This window comes from Episyrphus balteatus, chromosome 2 (assembly GCF_945859705.1).
Source record: "Episyrphus balteatus chromosome 2, idEpiBalt1.1, whole genome shotgun sequence".
Taxonomy (NCBI): domain Eukaryota; kingdom Metazoa; phylum Arthropoda; class Insecta; order Diptera; family Syrphidae; genus Episyrphus; species Episyrphus balteatus.
In genome coordinates, this window is record NC_079135.1 from 27,860,567 (window position 1) to 27,881,970 (window position 21,404).

Here is a 21,404-nt window from a genome sequence, read left to right on the forward strand (position 1 = left end):
TTTAAATTTTTGCGTATACCTATGCACAAAATTTTCTGTTTTCAACAACTGCAATTGCATTTTTTTGTTTGCAATAAATGAGTTTTTTTTCTAATTTGTGATGAAATTTTTTAAAATAGCGCGAAATTTTTCAACGATTGAGTAAAATGCTGGGGTTTATCTAGCTAATGAAAAATTGGCTCTAAATCGTTTAAAATTTTGCGCCATGAACTTTAAAATTGTGTCCTGAGTGATAATGTATTTATTATTTTATAAATAAATTAATAATAATAAGAAATTAACCAGAGTAACGAAAAAAACTTAAAACTGATTAAATGAAAAACAATATGTATTTATATAAAAAATTATGTTACAAATTAAATACGAAATTGAAGCATTTATGGTAACTCAAGTACAAACACCTTTTTTAAAATATCTTAATAAAATATTTTAATATAAAACGAAATATTATAATACAGGATTAGTATGTAATTTTACATCAAAAATACACAAAAGCTAAATGACTATTACAAATCATCAATGAAAACTATATAGAAACCTTCTTTTTTCCCTTTATTTATATTAAATTGTAAACCTTTTGTACAAAAAAATACAATCAAACAATTAATTTGAAATTCAAAAAAAAAAAAAAAAGAAAACAGTTAACTCTTTTTTTTTCTGGCACATGCGCCACAAAAAGTTTTACTTCTTCAATCATAACTCACCCCTGACATTTTTACCATAAAAACGTACTCTGTTCCATTGAAAATTTTCAACATACTAACATACTTGGAAGTTAATATATTTTTTCGACTTAATAGGGCGGACGAACCTGAATTAGTGTCTCGGTGAAAAATCGAAATTTCATAAATTTACATCCGTTTCCTACAAATCAAATTATATTCCCAACAAAATATAAATATTCTCAATTAAATATTTCCACATTACTCCGAGAGAAATTAAAGTTTTCATAGCAAAAATGTAAAGTGAAAATTTTCTTCTATAGACAACCCCATTTCACAGAACTGAAGAAAGAAAAAAAAAAAAAATAAAGAAAATATATATTTTCTAACACAAGAAAAAGTGTTGTACAATTCTACACCCAATTGAAAATTTCAATTAAATTTATTAAATTAATCAAAATCTTACGATATTTTCATGAAAATCGCAATTGCAAAGGAAAATATTATGAATTAAGATTTTTCACAAGGAATTTGAATATAGCGAGACCTTTTATATAATTCCTTCAATGGAATTTTAATTTGAAAAGGTAGAAAAACGTAGTGAATACTTAATTACTTAAGTTATAAAAACGGAAAAATTAATTAAATAAAATTAGCAAATTCAAAAAATTGAATGAAAATTTTGTCAAATTGTATGCGAAAATTAAAAGTGGTGTACGAAATTAGAAAATAACCCAAAATCAAAAAAGAAAAAAAAGTAGCATTTAGGGGATGAAGTTCGTGAAAAATCGATATCAACATTATTGCCGGTGTTGCACCCTTTGGAAGTATTTACCATAAAAAAGAACAGCGCATACCATAATAATCTCTAAATACTTGACTTTTGACAGTCACCCCTCCGAATGTAAATAATAATAAACACAAACCAAAGAAAAAAAAATGTTATGAAAACAAACCAAGACCCATATTTCATAGAGAAACAAGTCCAGTAAAACATAATTTACGGTCAACTAACTAAATCAACAATAACCACCCTTTTGAGAGTATGCATCGTTACATGTATGAAGTTTGAAAAATTTAAACTTGTATCGTTTACTTAAACTGTGATACGTTTTGAATTCAGAAAAAAAAGCTTAAACATAGAGTTAAGCTTTACCATACTCAACGATCTTAAGAAGGTATCTAATTTAGATTTTCGTGCAGTGCGTGTGTGTTTTAATTTGAATACAAAATAAATCCTTTAATACTCATCGGAAAAATTCTACAAAAGAAAAAGAAAACGGATGTAAAACAATTTTTAAAGAGCATGCAAACATTAAGGAAGAAAACAAGTCCATGCAAATGTGAGTAAGAAAATTGAAATGCGTATTGTTTATTTTATTTCAATTCAAATACAATCTAAAATGTTAAACATCAAAATAGACCACAATACATGAAATTTTCTTTAATGCTAATAAAAACAAAAAAAAAAAAACAAATCACTAAACACACACAAAACAAAAAGAACACAAAGAAAAAAAACAATCAACATTTAGCGATAATATAATTTAAAGCCCGCTTAGAAGGAATCATGCTTAGAAATTTTAGTGGTAAGTTATCTTGGGTGCCTTTTAGTACTTAGGACTTAGATTTGTTTTATGTGTGATCTTACTAACCGAAAAAGAGGGCTGGAGAAGAAATTTTTTTTTATACTTACCAATACTATTTTTGATTTTTAACAAAGTTCGAATGTCATTTCCGTTAGCATTTAGATTAAGATTAATCTCTTGGATACCTTTTAACACTATCATACTATAGTGTCCCGAATATGTACATGATTTACATGTACAAAATTTAACTTTTTTTTTGCCACAAGAACCAAAATATACTTTTCTTGTAGTTTTTGGGGTGCTGAATCCGAATCTGAAGTCAGAAAAATTTGATTGGCCTCCGTTTTTTAAATATTACCGTTATAAAATGCTAAAAAACGTCATTTTGGCTGTTTTCGAGATTCTGTTTTTATGTGGGGTAATTCATTATAAACAAATTTGTAACGGTTATTATAACAACACATATTCTTCTTTCAAAAACTGTTTAAATTTTCCCGATATCTCTTTTATTGCTCGAGATATCTTAAGTTTCATTTAATAAGTCAAAGAGAAACTAAACTTAATGTAAAGTATAAGTCACTGGTCACAGAATTTTTGCCACATGAACCAAAATATACTTTTCTGAAGGTTTTTGAGTTGCTGAATTCAAATCCGCAATCGGAAAAATTCTATTAGCCTCCGTTCTTGAAATATAACCGTTATAAAAAAAAACCTTTTTTTGTATTTTATAACGGTAATATTTCAAGAACGCATTTTAATAGAATTTTTACGATTGTGGATTCGAGTTCAGCAACCCAAAAACCCTTAGAAAAGATTATTGCTAATTCAAACACACATAATTTGGCATTAAAAATAAAATGTTATTGTTATTGAAATAAAATTTGTATTGAACATAAAAATATTTTGCAAAAAAAAAATAATTCAATGTAAAATTTGAGCATTAAATATTTTTTTTACATAAGCTATTTCATCTATACCTAATATTGAAGCTTTTAAGGCCAAAAATATTCAAAATTATATCGATTTCAACGAATATTTGGAGATAAATAGTTTGTTTAAAAGGGCAAAAGGATTTATGCATACATTCAGAAAGAACAACACACAAAATTTTTTTTTATAAACCACTCAATTTTTTTTTTTCAGAAAACTATAACACTGATTAACAAAATTAAACTTTTTTTTGTTGCCGAAACTAAAATATACTTTTCTGAAAGTTATCGGTGTGCTGAATTCGAATCCGAAGTCAGAAATATTATCATTATTTTTGAAATATTATCATTAGAAATTGCAAAAAAAAAACGTTTTTTGACTACTTCCAACCTTATTCTTTTACATAAGGAAAATTGTTTGATTCTTTATATCCTGCCAGAGATATATTATAAAAACCGTTACTTAATATGTTCAAACAATTTTCCTTATTTAAAAGAATAAGGTCCGAAGTAGTCAAAAAAAACAAAAACGGGAGCTGATTATTTTTTCTGATTTTGAATTCGAGTTTAGTACACCGAAGACCTTCAGAAAAGTATATTTTTTGTTTCGTCAACAGAACCCTAGTTAAACAGTATAATTTGTTTTGAATCTTTGCATTTGTAAAAATTGTAGTGTGTGTGAAAATCTGTGTTTATTCCGTATCAAAAAAGAGATTTATGGAAAAAAAATTGACTGCAATTCAACCCGTTTCATTTACATAATTAAGTTTAAGAATTTAATGACACTCTGATATAGGTATTTGAAATGCTCAATCTGTTTTTCATCATGATTGTTGTTAGTGATTTTATTTGCGATATAAGGTTCTTGTGCAAGGTATACGGTTGATGGTGGTACAGGAAACCACTGGAAAGGTATGCGTTAGCGTCACGGGTACGGTATAGGTACTTGTATGAACAAAAATTCAAACAGTAACGTCAAGTTTCAGATGTGTAATTTTTTCATATAATTACCTGAACCGCTTCGGCATACCTCTCCGGTTTTGGTCTTCAAGAGTTTTGTCGATGTTTTTTTAATTGTTTGTTTAATTTTAACTTTAACGAATTACATTAAATGAATAACAAAAAAAAAAAAATGAACCCGTCCACAAACATCCTTTCGGTCAAAAGAAATAATAGGTGTGTTTTTTATTACCACCGGGCTTAACCGGGCTTTTCTTGTATTTTTCATGTATATTTTACAAGGAGGTACAAAAATGTATGCTAGCAAAACTAGTTAAATACATTTTGTCATTCCAAACGTCAGTTTTCACGTTTATAACTAAATTCTAAACAATTTATGAAAAAATTAGTTTGGTAGCACAGATTTAAAACTGTTCAAACAGTTAAGCCCAGAGAAAATCTCCAGGCTAAACAACTAAGCCCACGGGGCTAAGGTGCTGTTTTATTTAACATGTAAATTGCTAAGCCCCGACTGTGTTTTATTTTGTCTAGTTAAGCCCGGTGGTAATAAAAAACACACCTATTGTATGAGATATTTCGTTTTACTACATCCAGCGTACCCAATGGCTTAAGTTAGGCCATGTGCCATGTAATGTCGAATTCCTTTCAATTTTTTGAATCGCCTCAAAAAATCGAATTTTTGGTGTTAAAAAGGAACATGAAAACAGACCGAATTTTTTTTGCGATTGTGTGTCATTTGACAACAATTTTTACACGAACGTCAAGCTGAAATCAAAACAATTCCTGCAAAATAAAACCAGAGATTCCTTTGATCAATAATTTTGTTTATTTTTTTCGGTAATATAAATTTAATTTAATCAAAATCAATAAGAAATTGGAGCTCTTATTAAGATCCGAGTGAAGATGAAGTAGAAGGTTAATTATTTAGGCCGTATGGTGTGGTTTTACAGAGGAAATATTTCCTGAAGACAATCACGGAGAGAAAAGTCACAGTAATTTGACTTTTTCACAAGAAGTATGCTAGGAAAAAATATATTTCGACTGCATATTGTTTTTATTTTTAAATTTATTTCATATTTTTCCGCAATAAAAATACGATATACGATTATAATTTACTCTTTATTTAAAGTTGGAGTTCTCAAATAAACAAACAACACGAAGAAATCTTTCAGCTTGACGTTTGAGAAATAATGTCAAATGTTCCAAGTGTGTGTAATGTTCCGTCATTTTTTTATCCCTATCTCTGTAGGCTACCACACAAAATGAAACAACTAGATCTACTCATGAGTAAACTACCACCTCCAATGGAACATGTACATGGCTATTGTTGACAAGCGGCCCCAAGCGTATATAACCTTCAATCCTCAATAGGGATTAAAGCCTAGTACTAGTACGCAGCTGAAGCGAAATGAAATTTATTTTTTTTGTGTTTGTTTTTCTTTTAAAACTTATTTTCTGATGTTTTTTCTTGAATTTTTGATTTATATTTTTATTATTTTGACTTTGTTATAATACTCGATGGTATTTTTTCGTTAACAAGCTCGCTGTTGTTAGGAGAGACGTTTCGCTTTATTTATTTTCCTCGTGATCCAGATCTGATCATTGTTTTTATTAGCTTTACAACAAAAGCAGGATTTTGTTTTGTTATTAGCTGAGTTCCTTTGGCCTAAAGTATCTTCTGCTAAGTACTTCTGGTTGTATTCAACTCCAAGGGACAAGGGACAAAGGACGGATTGGCAAAAAAAATCAGCAATAACATTTAGAAATAAAGTGAAGTACCATACGACTGACTGACAAGCAACTAATTTTATTTAATTTATTAAATTTTTTCATTAAATTTATTTTGGTCTATGACCTAGCCAAACATGTTTGGGCAAATTTTCATGAAATAGGTACCAAATGACAAAAAAGTTATTCGGAAGGAAAAATTTTCATTTTCTTGGTACAGTAAAACTCACTTAAGTGCTTACCCACTTACTTCCCGATTAGCCGGGAGAAAAAAAAATATTAAAAATCATAAAATGCACGTACAATCCTGTGCTATAACTTTTCTTAAAGTAAGTAATTTATTCTTTATTTTATTTTTTGACTCAAGTTGTTTTATTAAATAGTTTTTGAGAAAATAAGTATTAAAGATGAAATTTCTAAAAAAAAAATGTTTTCGTTTTTTAATTGATTTTGTATAAAATTTTGCAATATTATGGACATATTCATACCATTATTTAATGACCTGGTAGTTTTTAGTCAAATACTAAAGACTACTAAAGACATTCCAAAGAATAAAAAAAAAAAACTGAAACATAGCTACTTTTTTCCCGGAAGACCCATTTTTTTTTTTTTTTGTTTGCATTAAAATTTTTTATATCTCAAAAATATTGTGTTCAAATTGTTGGTCTTTTGGAGCCAAATTGACCAAGTTATGAGTATTTAAATATTTTGCTTACGATCGTTTTAGTCCAGAGTTCAAAACTTTAAATCGTTCACCCCACAACTAATGTTTTCAAACCCGGTTCACCTCATAACTTCATAACTATTGCACCGATACTTTTAAAATTTGGAATACTATTTCTTTCCATATTTTTAAAGGTATCCCTGGAGAAATTTTCTCGAAAACATAATATTTATTAAAATCTATAAGTAAGGGTCGCTTTTGAAGAGTTTTTTTTTTCAAGGGGCCTTTATTTTCGTTATATTTTAAAAACACTACTGTTTAAAAAAAAAAAAACAACGAAAAAATTTCAAATTTTTTAAGTGTGCACTTCAACCCCTCTGTATGAAAAAAGAGTTGCATATACAATAATTTTTTTTTTAGAATACCATTCATACCTTGGTTGTTGATGTCCATAGGTATCAAAATTTTTCACCAAAATCACTTTGAAGTTAAAAAAAAACAATTAGAAAATTGACTTTTTTTAAATCGAAAAAAAATTCGTGTTTACCCAACAAAAAAAATATATGTTTATTTATTTGTGAGGTGGTAAAGGGATGCAACAAACAATAAAATTCGCATTTCCAGCCAGAAATAGACAAGAGTTTCACTCAAGTACTTTCTGTTATTATTCATATATTTTAACAACTCTATTAATTTGATTTGCTTAAAGTATGAACCAGTTCTGGGGGGGCACGTGCCTCCGTGCCCCCCCTGGATCCGCCGTTGTCTATATGTAGTTACCCAAGGCCAAAATATGTTCGTTTAATAGAATCTTTATTAAAAAAAAAAAATCCTACCATCGCACTTACTTTCTTCCTCCAAGGACATATACAAACTTTCATCGAAATCATTTTATTTGCCCTTGTTGAATTTAAAATGTCTCCCCTATTCTCTCCACTCTTTTATTTTAACATTTTTTCTTAGTACTAAACAAAAATTTAATTGGCAACTCTGTTATCCATATCCATCTTCTTCCAATGGTAAAATTGTTTGACATTTGGAATATTTCCATTCCAAACTCTCCATATCCCATTTAACTTTTGGAATGTTGTTTTTTTTTGTTCATTGCCTATCCGTCACCCCTACGCGTTGTTTTTATTACTCTGTGTAGAATTTCAATTAAAAAAATTAAACAAGTAGTAAACTGCGGTGCTTACTAGAGAGTCTCTAGAAACTCTTTTTTTGCTTCCTAAGTAGTAAATTGAATATAAATTTTAATTTAGTGCAGGCAACAAGGGAATCAATTCCAGTGACCCTTCTTTCCAACAATATTTTTTTTTTTTTTTTCAAAACCTATAAAGGCGAAAATATGTCCACCTAGAAGAGAACGCAGAAAAAAAAACCTGCAACAACATCACACAAAAGATCAAAAAGAATGAACAACACAAAAGGAGCGGAGCACCTCCAACATCATCACTATCATCAACATCACACAATCAATTATTTGCTAAATTAATTGAAAAAAAAAAGGAAAAAGTACAAAAAAAACTATATTCTTCCCCCCTTTTCCGAATGTACCTACGCAATTGGCTGCTGGACAACAAGTCTCTGGCTCCCCTTGACGTTGTCATTCGTCGTAGTCGCCTTATTCGTTGTCATATAGTTGAGTTGGTTGCGTACTTGTGCACCAGCGCTAGCCTCTGATTTGGTAGTCAGTCAAGTTCGCAATGTTTTTTTATTGCGGCGCGGCGTCGTCATACATGATTAGCCATTAAAACAATTTAAACAAAAAAAGAGAAAAATTTAAATAAAGAAAACAAATACAAAAAAAAAAAAAAAAGAATAGACACAAATTACTACTCCCAAAAGTGACGTCAGTTGAAAAAATTCCTTCAAATTGTTCTGGGAAAATGGTGAAAAGTCTTGTCTCAAAGTTGTCATCATCGTCGTCGCTGGCATCATCCACATCCTCCCAACATGAATCTCACAATTCAAAAAGTACACAAAAATTTTACTTGAAATTTCAAAATATACAAAAAATTTCCTTTTCTTTCTCTTTTATTTGAAAAAAAATACTCACATATTTTCTTTTGTTTTCTTTTAAATTCTATTTGTTCTTAGATCGAAATGACCCAGGTCGATTTTTTGGCGATGGTGTTCAATTTAAGGCCAAACTAATTGGTATACTGGAGGTGGGCGAGGCACGCGGTGATCGCATGTGCCAGGAAGCCCTACAAGATTTAAAAATGGCAATCAGAGCTGCCGGCGAACACAAACAACGTATTACAATACATGTAACTATTGATGGTTTGCGGTTGAGAGATGAGAAAACAAGTGATTCGTTGTACCATCATCCGGTGCATAAGATATCATTTATTGCTCAAGATATGACCGATTCGAGGGCATTTGGTTATATCTTTGGATCGCCAGATAGTGGTCATCGATTTTTTGGTATTAAGACGGATAAGGCTGCTAGTCAGGTGAGTTGTTTTTTTGGAAAAAAATGTTGATTTAAATTGTTTATTTTGTTATAGGGGTTGGGTATTATGACACTCTATAGTGTTCTGTGGGGAATTGAACCTTTTTGAATGATTGTTTTAAAACATTTTTGTATTTCGTGTTTGTCCATTCTCGAGCATTTGTATGAAAAATCCTGACTTGAATTCAGTCAACATTTTGTTTTAGAAAGATTTCCTTAGAATTGTATCATTTCAAGCTTTAAAACAATGGCATTGCCACAGCCAATATTATATGAGCTGCATTTTTTACTTTTGACCAAGTCGAGTTTGAAAGAATTTATGCTTGTGAAGAACTGACTTGTATATGAGAGCAAGGATGAATGCGATGAAAAGTGAAATTGGTTTTATCAATACAGTTGCTGTTTGAGCGATAAACCGGTAAAACTTATTGAATTGTATTAACTGCTATTTGAAGTTACTTTTGGCTGAAATTTGTCCTTCATCGGGAGGATTTATCTTGATGTTCCTGCAGTTTTTGGTTTAGTTTATTCCAGCATTTCTTGAAGTGGTTGGACGTCTAAAGCAATGTGTAAAATGTAATGTGTAAAATGTTGAAGAGGAATTGTGCTAGCTTCGATCCCAGGCAACTCCAGCATTGGTTTTCTTTATTGTTGACTGGCTGTTCCTTTTGTACATAGAACGCTTTGAAATGAATAAAGCAAGTTCTTGTAGCCGTACATTGACTTGGTATTTTGACATCAACAGTCACGTTTTGCTCGCAAATATATTTGTTTGTTTTGCTCATTTACCTAATAAGCCAAGAATCAAGTGTCCCAGTTCCCAGTATCGTATGGAATTCTCACAGTTGCCCCATCAAGCCTTTTTATCATTCATTTACTGACCTATTGAATACAAGAATATGAACTATGAAACATTATTCATCATTACGGCTTATAATTTCTGCAGTAAAAAAAATTAAAAGTTACTAGCTACGAAATATTAGAAAAAAACCGTGGCTATAGATATTATACTAAACTAATAGCCCTTTTTATACACCAGGATGCTCGCGTGATACTATCATCGTATTTCCCGACACACAGGTAACAAGTTTAGATCTACATCTTAAACTGGAAGCTTGTCCTAGTACCTCGCCTGTTTTCATAAATGTTTCTAGGCTGTTGTATTCTCAACTGTTTGCCCAGATTATCTCCTTCTTATTTTCTCCTCTACTTTCAACCGGTATGCATTGCTACAACCAACCATCACTCAAAGAATTTCAACAGCTGAGAAGGTTTTCCACCATTTGATCCCCGAGAAACAAAAGTTGATAAAATTTATTTATAATCGTTTGGTTCTTGTATAATTTCTTGAAGTAATAAGTAATCGTGAAGTTTTCAAGAGAGTTCATGGATTTGTATATTACCCTGAATATAAAAAATTGTTTATCAGTTAGAACTCATCATCTATTCCAAAAATATTAAAGCCAATTTGAAAGTGAAATTAGTTTAAAAAAGTCTTCCCAAACCTGCAATTTAATTATTATTAATAATTTAAAATACGGAACATTATTTATTCCCAGGTTGTCTTAGCCATGCGTGATCTTTTCCAAGTTGTTTTCGAATTAAAGAAAAAAGAAATTGAATTAGCACGACAGCAAATTCAAAACAAAACAATTCACGAACATCAACCACTAACGCTATTATCAGTTAAAAATACTTCAGCTAGTGATGCTTCATCGATTTTAAGTGGCAGTAGCAGTAATAAAATAAACAATTTAGATGGAGCAAAATCATCGCATGTTAAAGAGGTAAGATTATTTTTGTTTAAAAAACAATTTTGTTCTATTGTAGTATCACCATTACAATTATATGTATTTAACAATTACACACACACCCATTTCATTAATTTTAACCCAATTAATAGATGTCACCAGAATCAGTTGCTGATCTTGTTGATCTAGAACAAGAATTAAGTTCCATCCAACGTGGTATTACACAAATGGAACGTATCACACCAAGCGAACCAACACCTACGGGTAAAAATCTGACCGATGAAGATCCTTTTGGCGATTCTTTTACTAATTTTCCGGTAAGTTTAAATTTTTTTAATAATGTTTTTTGGCTTCTCTTGACTAAGAGCTATCTAATGATGCCGGAGTGTTTTTAATTATTGCAAAAATTGCCTCAAACTAAAAGTCATTTATGATTGGTTTCACAAACATCTTCTAATCTAATAAATTTCTTTTTCCAATTCATCTTTAAAATAATAAAAAAAAAATATACGTTTAGGGCGTCTTAATATGGAGTTTTGAGATTGCACAAGTAGTTTTGCAAAAACAAATTATTTAACGGAGATGTAATTCATTGTCAAATGTACCCAAAAAATGCGTTTTTGACCTGCTAATATTGAGGTATTTCAAAAACGTGACGTGCCAGTGAAATTCTGACTTCGGATTCAGACTCAGCACACAAAGATCCTTTAGAAAAGTAGAGTTTGGTTAAAGCTCTATTTTCGTTGCCGACCAGTGTTATGGATAGGGGAAAAATCCTCGACGATTATTTTTTGTCATAAAGAAATTGGCGCTCATTTTTGTGTTTCGGATTCATCAGCAAGTCGCTGGCTGAAAATTATAGGGTTGTATGTTTTATGGAAACCCCTGCTAACATACAACCCTATAATTCTCAGCCAGCGAAGTGGTAAGACTTCCATTACATAAATAGGAATTGTTGTGAGTTTTTGTCACAACCTTGGTTATTTCCCAAAACTAGGACAATCGATTATTTCAACAGAAATACCAAAAATATTTTCAAAAAACTGGTTTCCCTGTGTACGACTTAATTATTTTGGCACTACAGCGTTGTGTGTGTCAAGGCCACTTTCAATAGTCTCTTATGCTGGGTCCACACTAGATTGATCAACATGTTCAACATACTGAATAGTTTGACATACTGAATATTTAAATATGTCTACATTATCCTAACTGATGCATATAGGAGATATCTGAGCCTACACACCAATCGACCCAGTTTGGAAAGGTTTCGATTATTTCGATTTGGAACGTATGTTGAACGTGTGGACCAAGCTTTACAGACAGCTTAATCTCCAACCCCAATTTGTGCACCTAAACATAACATCCAACCTAGTCGCTCAATCGGAGATTATATCTACGTCTATGTACCAGTTTGGTTTTTCAATAATATAATCCTGTTGCACAGTAAATTATAAAAACAATATTTTCAAAAATATTTTAATTTGGGAGAGTTTTGTACAATCATATCAGAACAACCCAAACACAATTTTTTTTTTATTTTTTGTATTTAATTTCAGACCTACAATCTTTTACCACCACCCGAATCCTCGCGTTCACGTCATTCGAAGCCAAACAAACCGCCCGATTCAATAATATCCTCTTCAGCCACCACCACATCCGGTATCCCATCCATTTCCAATATACTCTCCTCTCAATCCTCTTCAAAACAAAATCAAATCAATGCTTCGAGTCTCTCCTCGGCCAATGATAGCTGGTTAAACGATCTCGATCAAAATGATGTATTCGATACAACAAAAGCCGCTTCAATAGTCGCTGGTTCGACAACAACACCAATACCGATTCCCTCAACAACATCAATTATGTCCAGTCCCAAGGCGACTGCATCATCGGTCGCTAATTCTCAGCAAACACCACCTCCATCGTCATCAATCGCCAGCAGCAGTGGTTTTGGCATGGGATTATCGAATTCCTCTCCTCCTGGCACACAGTCATCAATTACTGCAAACGCCACTGCAGTAGCAGCTGCAGCCGCAGCATCATCATCAACAGCAGCATCACAAAATGATGAATCGCAAAAATCTGGTGAGGATTATATTAGTACTAGCACTAATCCAAATAAATATTCAACTCCACCAAATGCATTACTAACCTCTACTAACGACAATCTTATGTCAATTAGTAATAGTACTACCACTTCCATTACAAATAATTCAGTTTTACTAAGCAATTCGGTCGCCACGGCCAGTGCAACTCATAGTAGTCAATATATAGACGCTTTTTCAGATTTGGATCCGTTAGGTACCGGTCGCATTCGACCGTATGTTGACAAGAAATATTTCTTCCAAGAGCTCAAGAATCCACCAAAGAAAGTCTTGAAGGATTTGTCCTCAACCGGCCCCGATACCGGTTTTACAGCACAATTTGTTTCTAGCTCGGATGGAAGCAGTGATGTGCTTATGGATGATCCTCCAACAGCAACAGGAACCGAAGATACAGGTGATCTTTATCAAACAAACCAAGGCGACAGACAAACAAGTTCGTTGAATACTCATACTTCTTCTACCACAAAAGCTCTAAATTTAAATTTTAATCATAATTTCATCAAAGCAGATGGTCATCAAACGGATTTGGTTATGTTGCCCCGTGACACTGATCCTTTCTCGCCCACACGTAAAAAGAGTGATCCCTTCCAAGATGGCGATATATTTGGCAAACTCGATCCATTTGAATTCGAGTTTCCAACTAGCAACGGATCTGGAACAGGACTTCTTCCAGAAACTAAAATAACTAACATCGAAGATCAAAGAAATGCAAAGAAGGATAACATGTTCAATGGTCCATTACAGGTGAATCTGCCACCAGAGTCTTCTGGCTGGGCAGCGGCAAATAGTAACCAACTTCAGCAGCAACAGCAACAACATCGTCGAGTCGAACGGCAAACGAGTGAATCTCCTACAGCTGGAAGCCGCAATAGACCAAGTAGTGTTTTCAAGCAGAACACAGTCGACGTGATTAGTAGTATAAGTTCCAAGAAAATGCCACATTTGTTTGGTCAGAAGTTCTCCAAGCGTGACTCGAATAGTATAAATATGCGGCGACTTCAAGAAAGTGATTCGCTCAGCGAGAACGAAACAGCACCGGAGCCACCTCCACGTCCAGATTCCGTCAGTCATTCGGAACCACCACCATTGCCACCAAAGAAACAATTCTCAGATATTGTCATTCGACCGAGGATCACTCCACCGCCTTCGAGTCGTTATGAATCTGTTTCGGCAGCCAAGGGTCGCAGCAGCAACACAGTTCAAGATGCGTCGGTCCCCCCTATCCCATTGCCATCACGGCGAATTGGACGCTCAGAGGGTACTTATCCGGGACCTGGTCGACCCCGAAAGCCAGGCAATGATGAAGATGACTATTTGCAACCATTGCCGGCAGGAAATGTGCCACCACTGCTCCCACCGCCTCAAACAAGAGGGCGAACTCGCCGCCAAGAGATTTACGAGAATAAGACTGAGGCGATAGCCGAGCATGTGGCACCATCTGCAGCAATCAAACAAGATGATGACGAAATCGAAGAAGCCTCATTCTTGCCTGACATCACTCTCAGTCAGTTGTTGACACTGGGAATAGATGAGCTAGCAGCGAAGCTAAGTGTACCCACATCGAAGCTTAGTACAATGACTTTGGTGGAACTAACCACTTATCTCTCGGAATTTATCGAAAAATCCAAAAAACCCAAACAAAGACCAGTCATGCAGTCGGCAGCTCCTCCTCCAGAAGACAGTCCACCAATATTCAAAGTAAACTTTGACCAAATGCCCGACGCAACTTTCGTCGCAAAATTCGATGATAACTTTGGCGAAGAAGAACCAGCTCCGTTTGTTGCAAACTTTTCACAATTCGATATAGCAGCCAGCTCATCGTCTCCAGCTAAAACAGATGAAACACTAAAAGCCGCTGCTGTCCCATCGGCCGATAGATATGCTGTATTCCGTGAAATAATCGATCAGGAACTCCAACAAGATAGTATGGACCAAAAAAGCTCACCCGAAGCCGATGACGAAGCCGAAAGTCTAAATGGAAACATCCCAGAGACCAACACTCTGGCGCAGTTTAGTGATGATGACAAATCACCCACAACAGTGCCTCCTGTGCCGAAGATCGACACAAAGATCACCGAAGCAATATCGCATGCCAAAGACAGGTATGCAGCCTTGCGGGATATCATCCTGGTCGAGGATCTCTTCGAGAAACCCCCTCCACCTCAAAGTGAGGATCTTATGCAGGACTTTCCCGAATTCAGTGATGGTTTCAATAGCAACACTGAAGATCTAGCTGCCGAAGAAGATCAGAAATCACCCATAGAAAGTAGTCCAGAGAGTAATCAAAATGAAGAAGAAGATGACCAAGCTAGCAGCAAGAAAGGTTCCAATAAGTTCCTTCACATTCTAACCGTTTCCTCAACTACCAAAGACGATTTGGAAATTGACGAATTAATGAATCGTGCAATATCAAATTTATCACTCGACTCTCGTGAGCATTTATCACCAAGTAATGCTGTGACAAAATCACCTGCAACTATTGATAGCAATGGCGGCTCACCACATGCCATGCGGCGATCATTCCTAGGCACTTCTTCGACAACATCCGGCATTGGCAAGTCGTCCCAGTTCAATGATATGTCCACATCGCCCATTCCTCTGCAAAAATCCCCAGCACCTGTCCGAAAATCTCCCCTTTCCAAGTCACCCCTTTCGAAGTCACCGATCCCTCCACAATTGATTGCAGTTTCGAATCTAATTGATGCTAGCAAACGTCTCAATTCTGGGTCTCTGAGTGATGTCATTTGTGGTTCATCACCCGATGCCGATACAGGTCTATCAGATGCAACAGCAGCCACAAAGCCAATCACTGGCGGGAAATCACCAAAATCGCCAAAGGAATCATGGGCGGTGTTTGACAAGGGTGCAGGCATGGATGGGGGTAAACATCGTTTGAAGTCTCCAAAGCCAACTTCTGCTCAAGGTGAGTCGCCATGCTCGTCGGATGGGAAAGAAGACTGGCATCGAACTGGTGGCGAAGAGAGCAACAAACGATGGCCAAAAGGTCAAACGTCTTCGTCATCTAGAGATCTCAGTCCTTGGGACGATGAGACATCAGATTATAAGAAGAGAATTCCTCCAACTGCAGTTGGTGGGGCTGATCGTCATGGTTATTACATGAGGCATGCCAGGAGAATGAATTCTTGTGATGAGGATTATGAGTAAGATCTTTAAGAGAATTCTCAGAAGGATATAACTAAACTGTCCATTTATTTATTTTAGATATGAAGAAGAGATGAACAAGCGTCGCGAAAGAAAGATCAAATCTGGCATCTCTAGGAGCCGAGAAAACTTTGAATTTGGTAAGTTTCTTATTCAAGCATATTGGTTTCTTATTTTTACAGTAAAATTTCCTTTCCAGATTCTCCACAATGGTATCACACTGGACCACATCACACTTGGTCACCACAAGAAGAAGAAGGCAGAGCACGTTCATTCGATCGAGGTTCCTACGAACGAACCACGTACGGTCCTCCGGCTTATGATAAACGCGAACACAAGATTCCTCCGTCGCATTTAACTTATGATCGGCGTGACTATAAAGGCTATGACAAACGAAAGTACTACCGAGAGTATATGCGTCCAAATTATGATTTCGAGCCATATGGTGAATCTCCTGATACCAAGGATCGCAAAATGCCCCTTTACTATGGTGATGGGAATTTTGAAAAGAGCAAACCACCTCGTAGAGACTATGAAAATATTTACGAAGAGAACTTTGGCGGTGGTCCGAGATCTTACAAGTCGCGTGATTACATCTATGAGCGTGATCGAAAGAGTTTCGATCGCGATAGTGTAGAGTCGTATGAAAGTGCTGGCAGAAGGCGAAAGAGTTTCGGAAGTGGCGATGTCTATGGAAGTTTAGAAAGTCGTGAAGAGTTCCGTGAACGTTATATGGGAGGTCCGGAAAAAACACGATCCTTGCGAAAGGGAATGAAGATGCGTCTACCAGCAGGAAGTGGTATGGTTCCAGGAGATGATTATGACCAGGACTCTGAAACAGAGGTTCAATCGCGAAGAGTTGGACAAATAGATTCGAGAAGTTTGCAAAGACCTACACAAGGTCCGCAACGCATGAGAAAGAGTAGTGGATCTAGTCCATGGGATGGAGAAGGTAAGTTTTCTTATAAATTTTAAAAACATTTGAATTGAGAATAATCATTGCTTACAGAACCTCCACCACCTGGCCACGGACAAAAGGGATGGAAGCGCCCTTCAAGCGCATCTGAATCCGAACGAAGGCTTGCTGAAAGTAGAAGAGCAATGGGAAATACTCCATCGGGATCAGATGGTGAAAAAGACCGACGGTAAGTATTGTAAAATAATTTCAATCTTAAAAATTCTAAACTCACAATTACATCTAAAGATTCCGTAAAAAACCAAGATCACGTACTGGTAAGGAGATCCCACCATCAGAAACGCGACAAAGCCAACGTTACGGATCAACACATCGCGACAACTACGACTACATCAATTACGACGACTATGACCAACCAACAGATGAGGATAAATTCGAGCGATTAAATCGACGTCGTCATGAAATGCATCAGCGAATGATGGAAAGTGAGAGGCGGCAAAAAACCTCCACCAGCGATAAATATGCATACGACGATGAGGATGAAACTCCTCGTTACATGTCCAAAAAGGAGTCTAACTATTACTCAGATAAGCCAGTAGTAGGTCTTCAGCACAAGAATGAGGTGTTCGATGAACCTGTTGCAATTCCAAAGCCCATGAAACAACATCCACGCGGTGCAGATTTTGATTTCAACGATTTCGAAGATACACCACGTTCGAATACAAGCAGCAAATTTAATTTCGAAGAGCATGGCTTTGAGAGTGATTTCAATTCACCACCGCCAGCCAGTTGTAATTCAGCCTCAACAACTACACCGGCCACAAAGTCTTCGTTTAGGTTCTCCAATGATTTTTCAGACAAAGAAAAGCATATAGCTGGTGGTGGTAGTCAACAATCGGTTACTACATTCGATAGTGAGTTTTCGCCTGCTCCTGCTGTAGCACCAAATAATATTTCAAACAGCAATATTACATCGACCACAACAACCACAACAACTCAGAAGCTACGTTTTGATGACCGTGTAACAATTTCGAAATTCGACAACGACCAGCCGAGTATTGGAGGCAGTAGCAGTATCGTTGGATGCTGTGATGATGCTTTCGAAGATGACTTTTCCAAGGCAGAATTTGATTTCGAAAAAGAAGATCAATGGAATCCAGAACCACCAAAGAAAAATAATCTCCGTTTGAATAGTAAATTGCAACAGCGACAGGAGATGATTAAGAAATCAGAATCGATAAATATTTTTGCCAAGAAGAACGAAGATCCTTTCGAAGATGATGAATTCTTTAAATCTCCTCCATCGGCTGGTACCAATGGCAATAGTGTTGGTATTGCTGGTCCAACTGGCGGTGGTGGACAGAGTAAGACAACGAATGGAAATGGCAATAGTGGTGGGGGAAATGGAACTGGCAAAGATTCAAGTAATTTTCAATGGGAGAGTAATTTTGCAAAGTTCGATGAAAATATGTGATTTGATGAGCTCTTTGCCAGGTGCCATCAAATGGTGAGTGTTGAGACACAAATTAATCAACATAATCTCTCCACGACCATGATAACAACAAAATCAGTTAAAGGAACTATGGCAACAACAACAACAGCAACAAAAACAACAACAACTGCAGCGGCTACAACACAAACAATAAAATCAACAACAGCTAAAGCAAAACGCCGTTCGAAAATTAAACAAAAAGGTAGGCAATTGATTTCGGTTAATTTTTTCATGAAAAATATCATAACGTACCGTTTTAATTATGGCATTTTAAAAGCTTAAACAAAATTATTATTATTATGTATTTTTCTAAGATTTTGGACTTGGGCAAATATTTAAATTTTTGTTCGTCATTTTTAAGTTTTGCATGCAACTTCGTTTTAACTCAGAACTCGACCTGTAAGATGTTTTGACCATACAAAAGGTGTTAGTGAAGTTAGTTCCGAGAAGTGCGTAATTTTGACCAGAAAAACTATCTAATGAGCATCGCTCAGAGGTGCTCCTGATTTGCTTTCTCTAACGAGTTAAAATGCCCTCCGACTTTTTTCACTGTTTTCGAGATCGTCCACGAAATTTTGTTCTTCAACAATTTGAAAGACCTTAGCCTAAAATAGGCAACTGTAAAAATCTATCTATTATTTTAGATGCTCAGAATTTTTTTCTCAAAATCAAATTTGAGATTCGTTCTTTCCACACTACACAAAACTTTCGGTGTTGGACAAAGTTCAAGAAGCGAATGGCTATTCCAAAAAGCAAAGATCGTGGAAGCTATTTTCATCACAAGAAAAGAAAGACATCTTACTCGATAAAAAAAGCTTTCCTGGCAAATTTAACTGATAGATGTGATAAAATCCATAGCTTAACCTCCCAAGAAGGTGATAAGATATCAAATAAAGATCAATTTTGCCTCCATACACCCTGAGTATATGCTGTGGTTTATCAAAAGAGCTTTGCTACACGTCAAAGAGAAAAGTCTTCATTATGTGAGCATATAGTCGATCATTCAGATTAACACCACTGGATCCACTTCGACCAAGTTAATGTTATACCTAAATAGCGTCACCATATATGTACCTAACCTAGTTCGAAATCTACTAAAGCTGTCTAAGATCTTCCAAAAAGCAGGTTACAATCTTCTTTTTGATTTAAAGGGCATATATAGCTTTTATTGTCGATAAGCTAATAAGAAAGTAATATAAGCTGGTGTGCATCCATTATTGCGTACATACATTATAACCCGTATATTTCTATAGTCTTCGCGAGTTACACAAATGCATGTCAGCAAAACTGATGATGGCAAGTTACATACTTCGCAACCCATTACTGTATGGGCAACACCACTTTCCGGTGACAATAGAAAAATTGATATGTCCGAAGACTATAGGAAAAGGGTTGCGTTGATCTTAATTATTTATGTTTAGAATAAGAAATGTATACCAATAAAGTGGCCAGTAGTCGCGATCCATCCGAGTCGCATGAACTAATGTGCTCTTTTTCCAGCTGCATTGTTGGCTAAGCCCATAAGCGGTTTTGGTTGCTAATTCTTGGTTGGATATTCAGTATAGCTGGTTAAGACGACTTTTAAGGTTACCATAAAGCTACAGTTTTAAATACAAGTATTAACAATGGATATGTTAATACCATGCATACCTATTATGCAGAATAGCAGTTTGGTGTTACACATGATGTGACACAATGGTGGGTCAACATTTAGGTGGGTCAATCCAATTTCCAGAATGCAACTCAGGTCAAATGTCAAATGTGAGTAATGTATTTTGCAAGTTGACTAAGAAGTTCCAACTTGGTCTCTAGTCGTGGACTGCTAGTCGTGTGAATATTCCATACAAAAGTTGAAAAAAAAGTTCGAGACACAAGCGCCGATATGGAAAAAGCGGCCAAAAGTATAAGTATTGCCTGTATGTATAACTTGGGCTTATGTCAGTTCTGGTTTGGAGAAAAGCTAAACAAACTTTTGTTTTCAATGCAAACAAACAATGTGATCGCTGTTCCTACTTATGCGCTTGCATGGCGGTGCGAATCGTCGAACCATCAAATTCGCACCACTAGCAGACCATGTATAGTATGTCAATGACATTAACCATTCACCGCCACGATCAAGTCGAAAAGTTTTTTTTTAAGGTACCTGAAATGTAGTATCATTCGAAAAAGTGGCTATGAGTAGGCATTATTAACCAATTAAATATTAGATCTTGGGATAAGTCGTTCATTCACCTTCTGGCGAAGGATTATTGCCCTTAAGGTGTCGAAAATTACATCAGTATTCCTATATTTAGGACATAGTATTTGAGCTTGAGACATGTATTTATTATGCATTGGCCTTTGTGAAGGGTTTAGATGGCATTTATACCATAATCTCAGGAGTATTTTGATCGTATGCTGGGAATGTTTTACAAGTTACCCAGCGCTATTCTGCTATTCACGAGAATCTCAAATTCGAATCACACATTCGATTCATTTTACTCTATCTACTCATTTTTAAATATGTAAACTCGGTTTTTAAAACGTAGCTAGGGAATGCATTGAAAAGAAGTTGACTGAAATATTTATATTCTCATTGTTTTTTATTTTCTGCATCAAACTAATAAATTGATTAATTTCAAAATTGTCATTTGCCAAGCCATATTAAATTTATTAGTCATGATTATATACGTTACTATACATCTTCATCCAGCCAAAAGAACAAAACATATATTCCTCTAAGGTAAAAGCTTAAATTAAAAACAAAGCCTTACAAATCCCACACATCTCTTTCGGGCTTAAATTAAAATAAATTAATTAAAAATATTTACATCATCTTTTCATACCCAACAAAAAATAACTCATTAAATTAATTATTTATATTACTCATTCTAAAAATACTTCTACAAAAAAAAATAAATATAAAATAAATTAAAAAAAAAAATAGCAAAAGGCTTGATAACAAACAAAATATACAAAATAAAAAGAAAATTAGCATTATATAAATAAACA

The 21,404-nt window shown here is 34.8% G+C and overlaps 1 protein-coding gene across 6 annotated transcripts; it reads left to right on the forward strand.

Annotated features, from left to right (window-relative positions):
• The first annotated feature begins 775 nt into the window (after nucleotides 1-775).
• LOC129911596 (protein disabled) lies at nucleotides 776-19,821 on the forward strand. Of its 6 annotated transcripts, none has more exons than XM_055989434.1 (10): nucleotides 7,640-8,509; nucleotides 8,633-8,991; nucleotides 10,550-10,777; nucleotides 10,894-11,058; nucleotides 12,298-13,276; nucleotides 13,349-16,004; nucleotides 16,066-16,145; nucleotides 16,205-16,957; nucleotides 17,015-17,150; nucleotides 17,210-19,821. In XM_055989434.1, the coding sequence occupies exons 1-10, from the start codon at nucleotides 8,422-8,424 to the stop codon at nucleotides 18,393-18,395; spliced, it is 6,630 nt and encodes a 2,209-aa protein (XP_055845409.1). In that variant the 5' UTR covers nucleotides 7,640-8,421; the 3' UTR covers nucleotides 18,396-19,821. The 6 variants fall into 6 exon arrangements, with proteins under 6 accessions (XP_055845408.1, XP_055845407.1, XP_055845409.1 ...); XM_055989435.1 differs by having other exon boundaries at nucleotides 13,352-16,004; XM_055989436.1 differs by having other exon boundaries at nucleotides 12,298-12,823; nucleotides 13,013-16,004.
• Nucleotides 19,822-21,404: the final 1,583 nt, after the last annotated feature.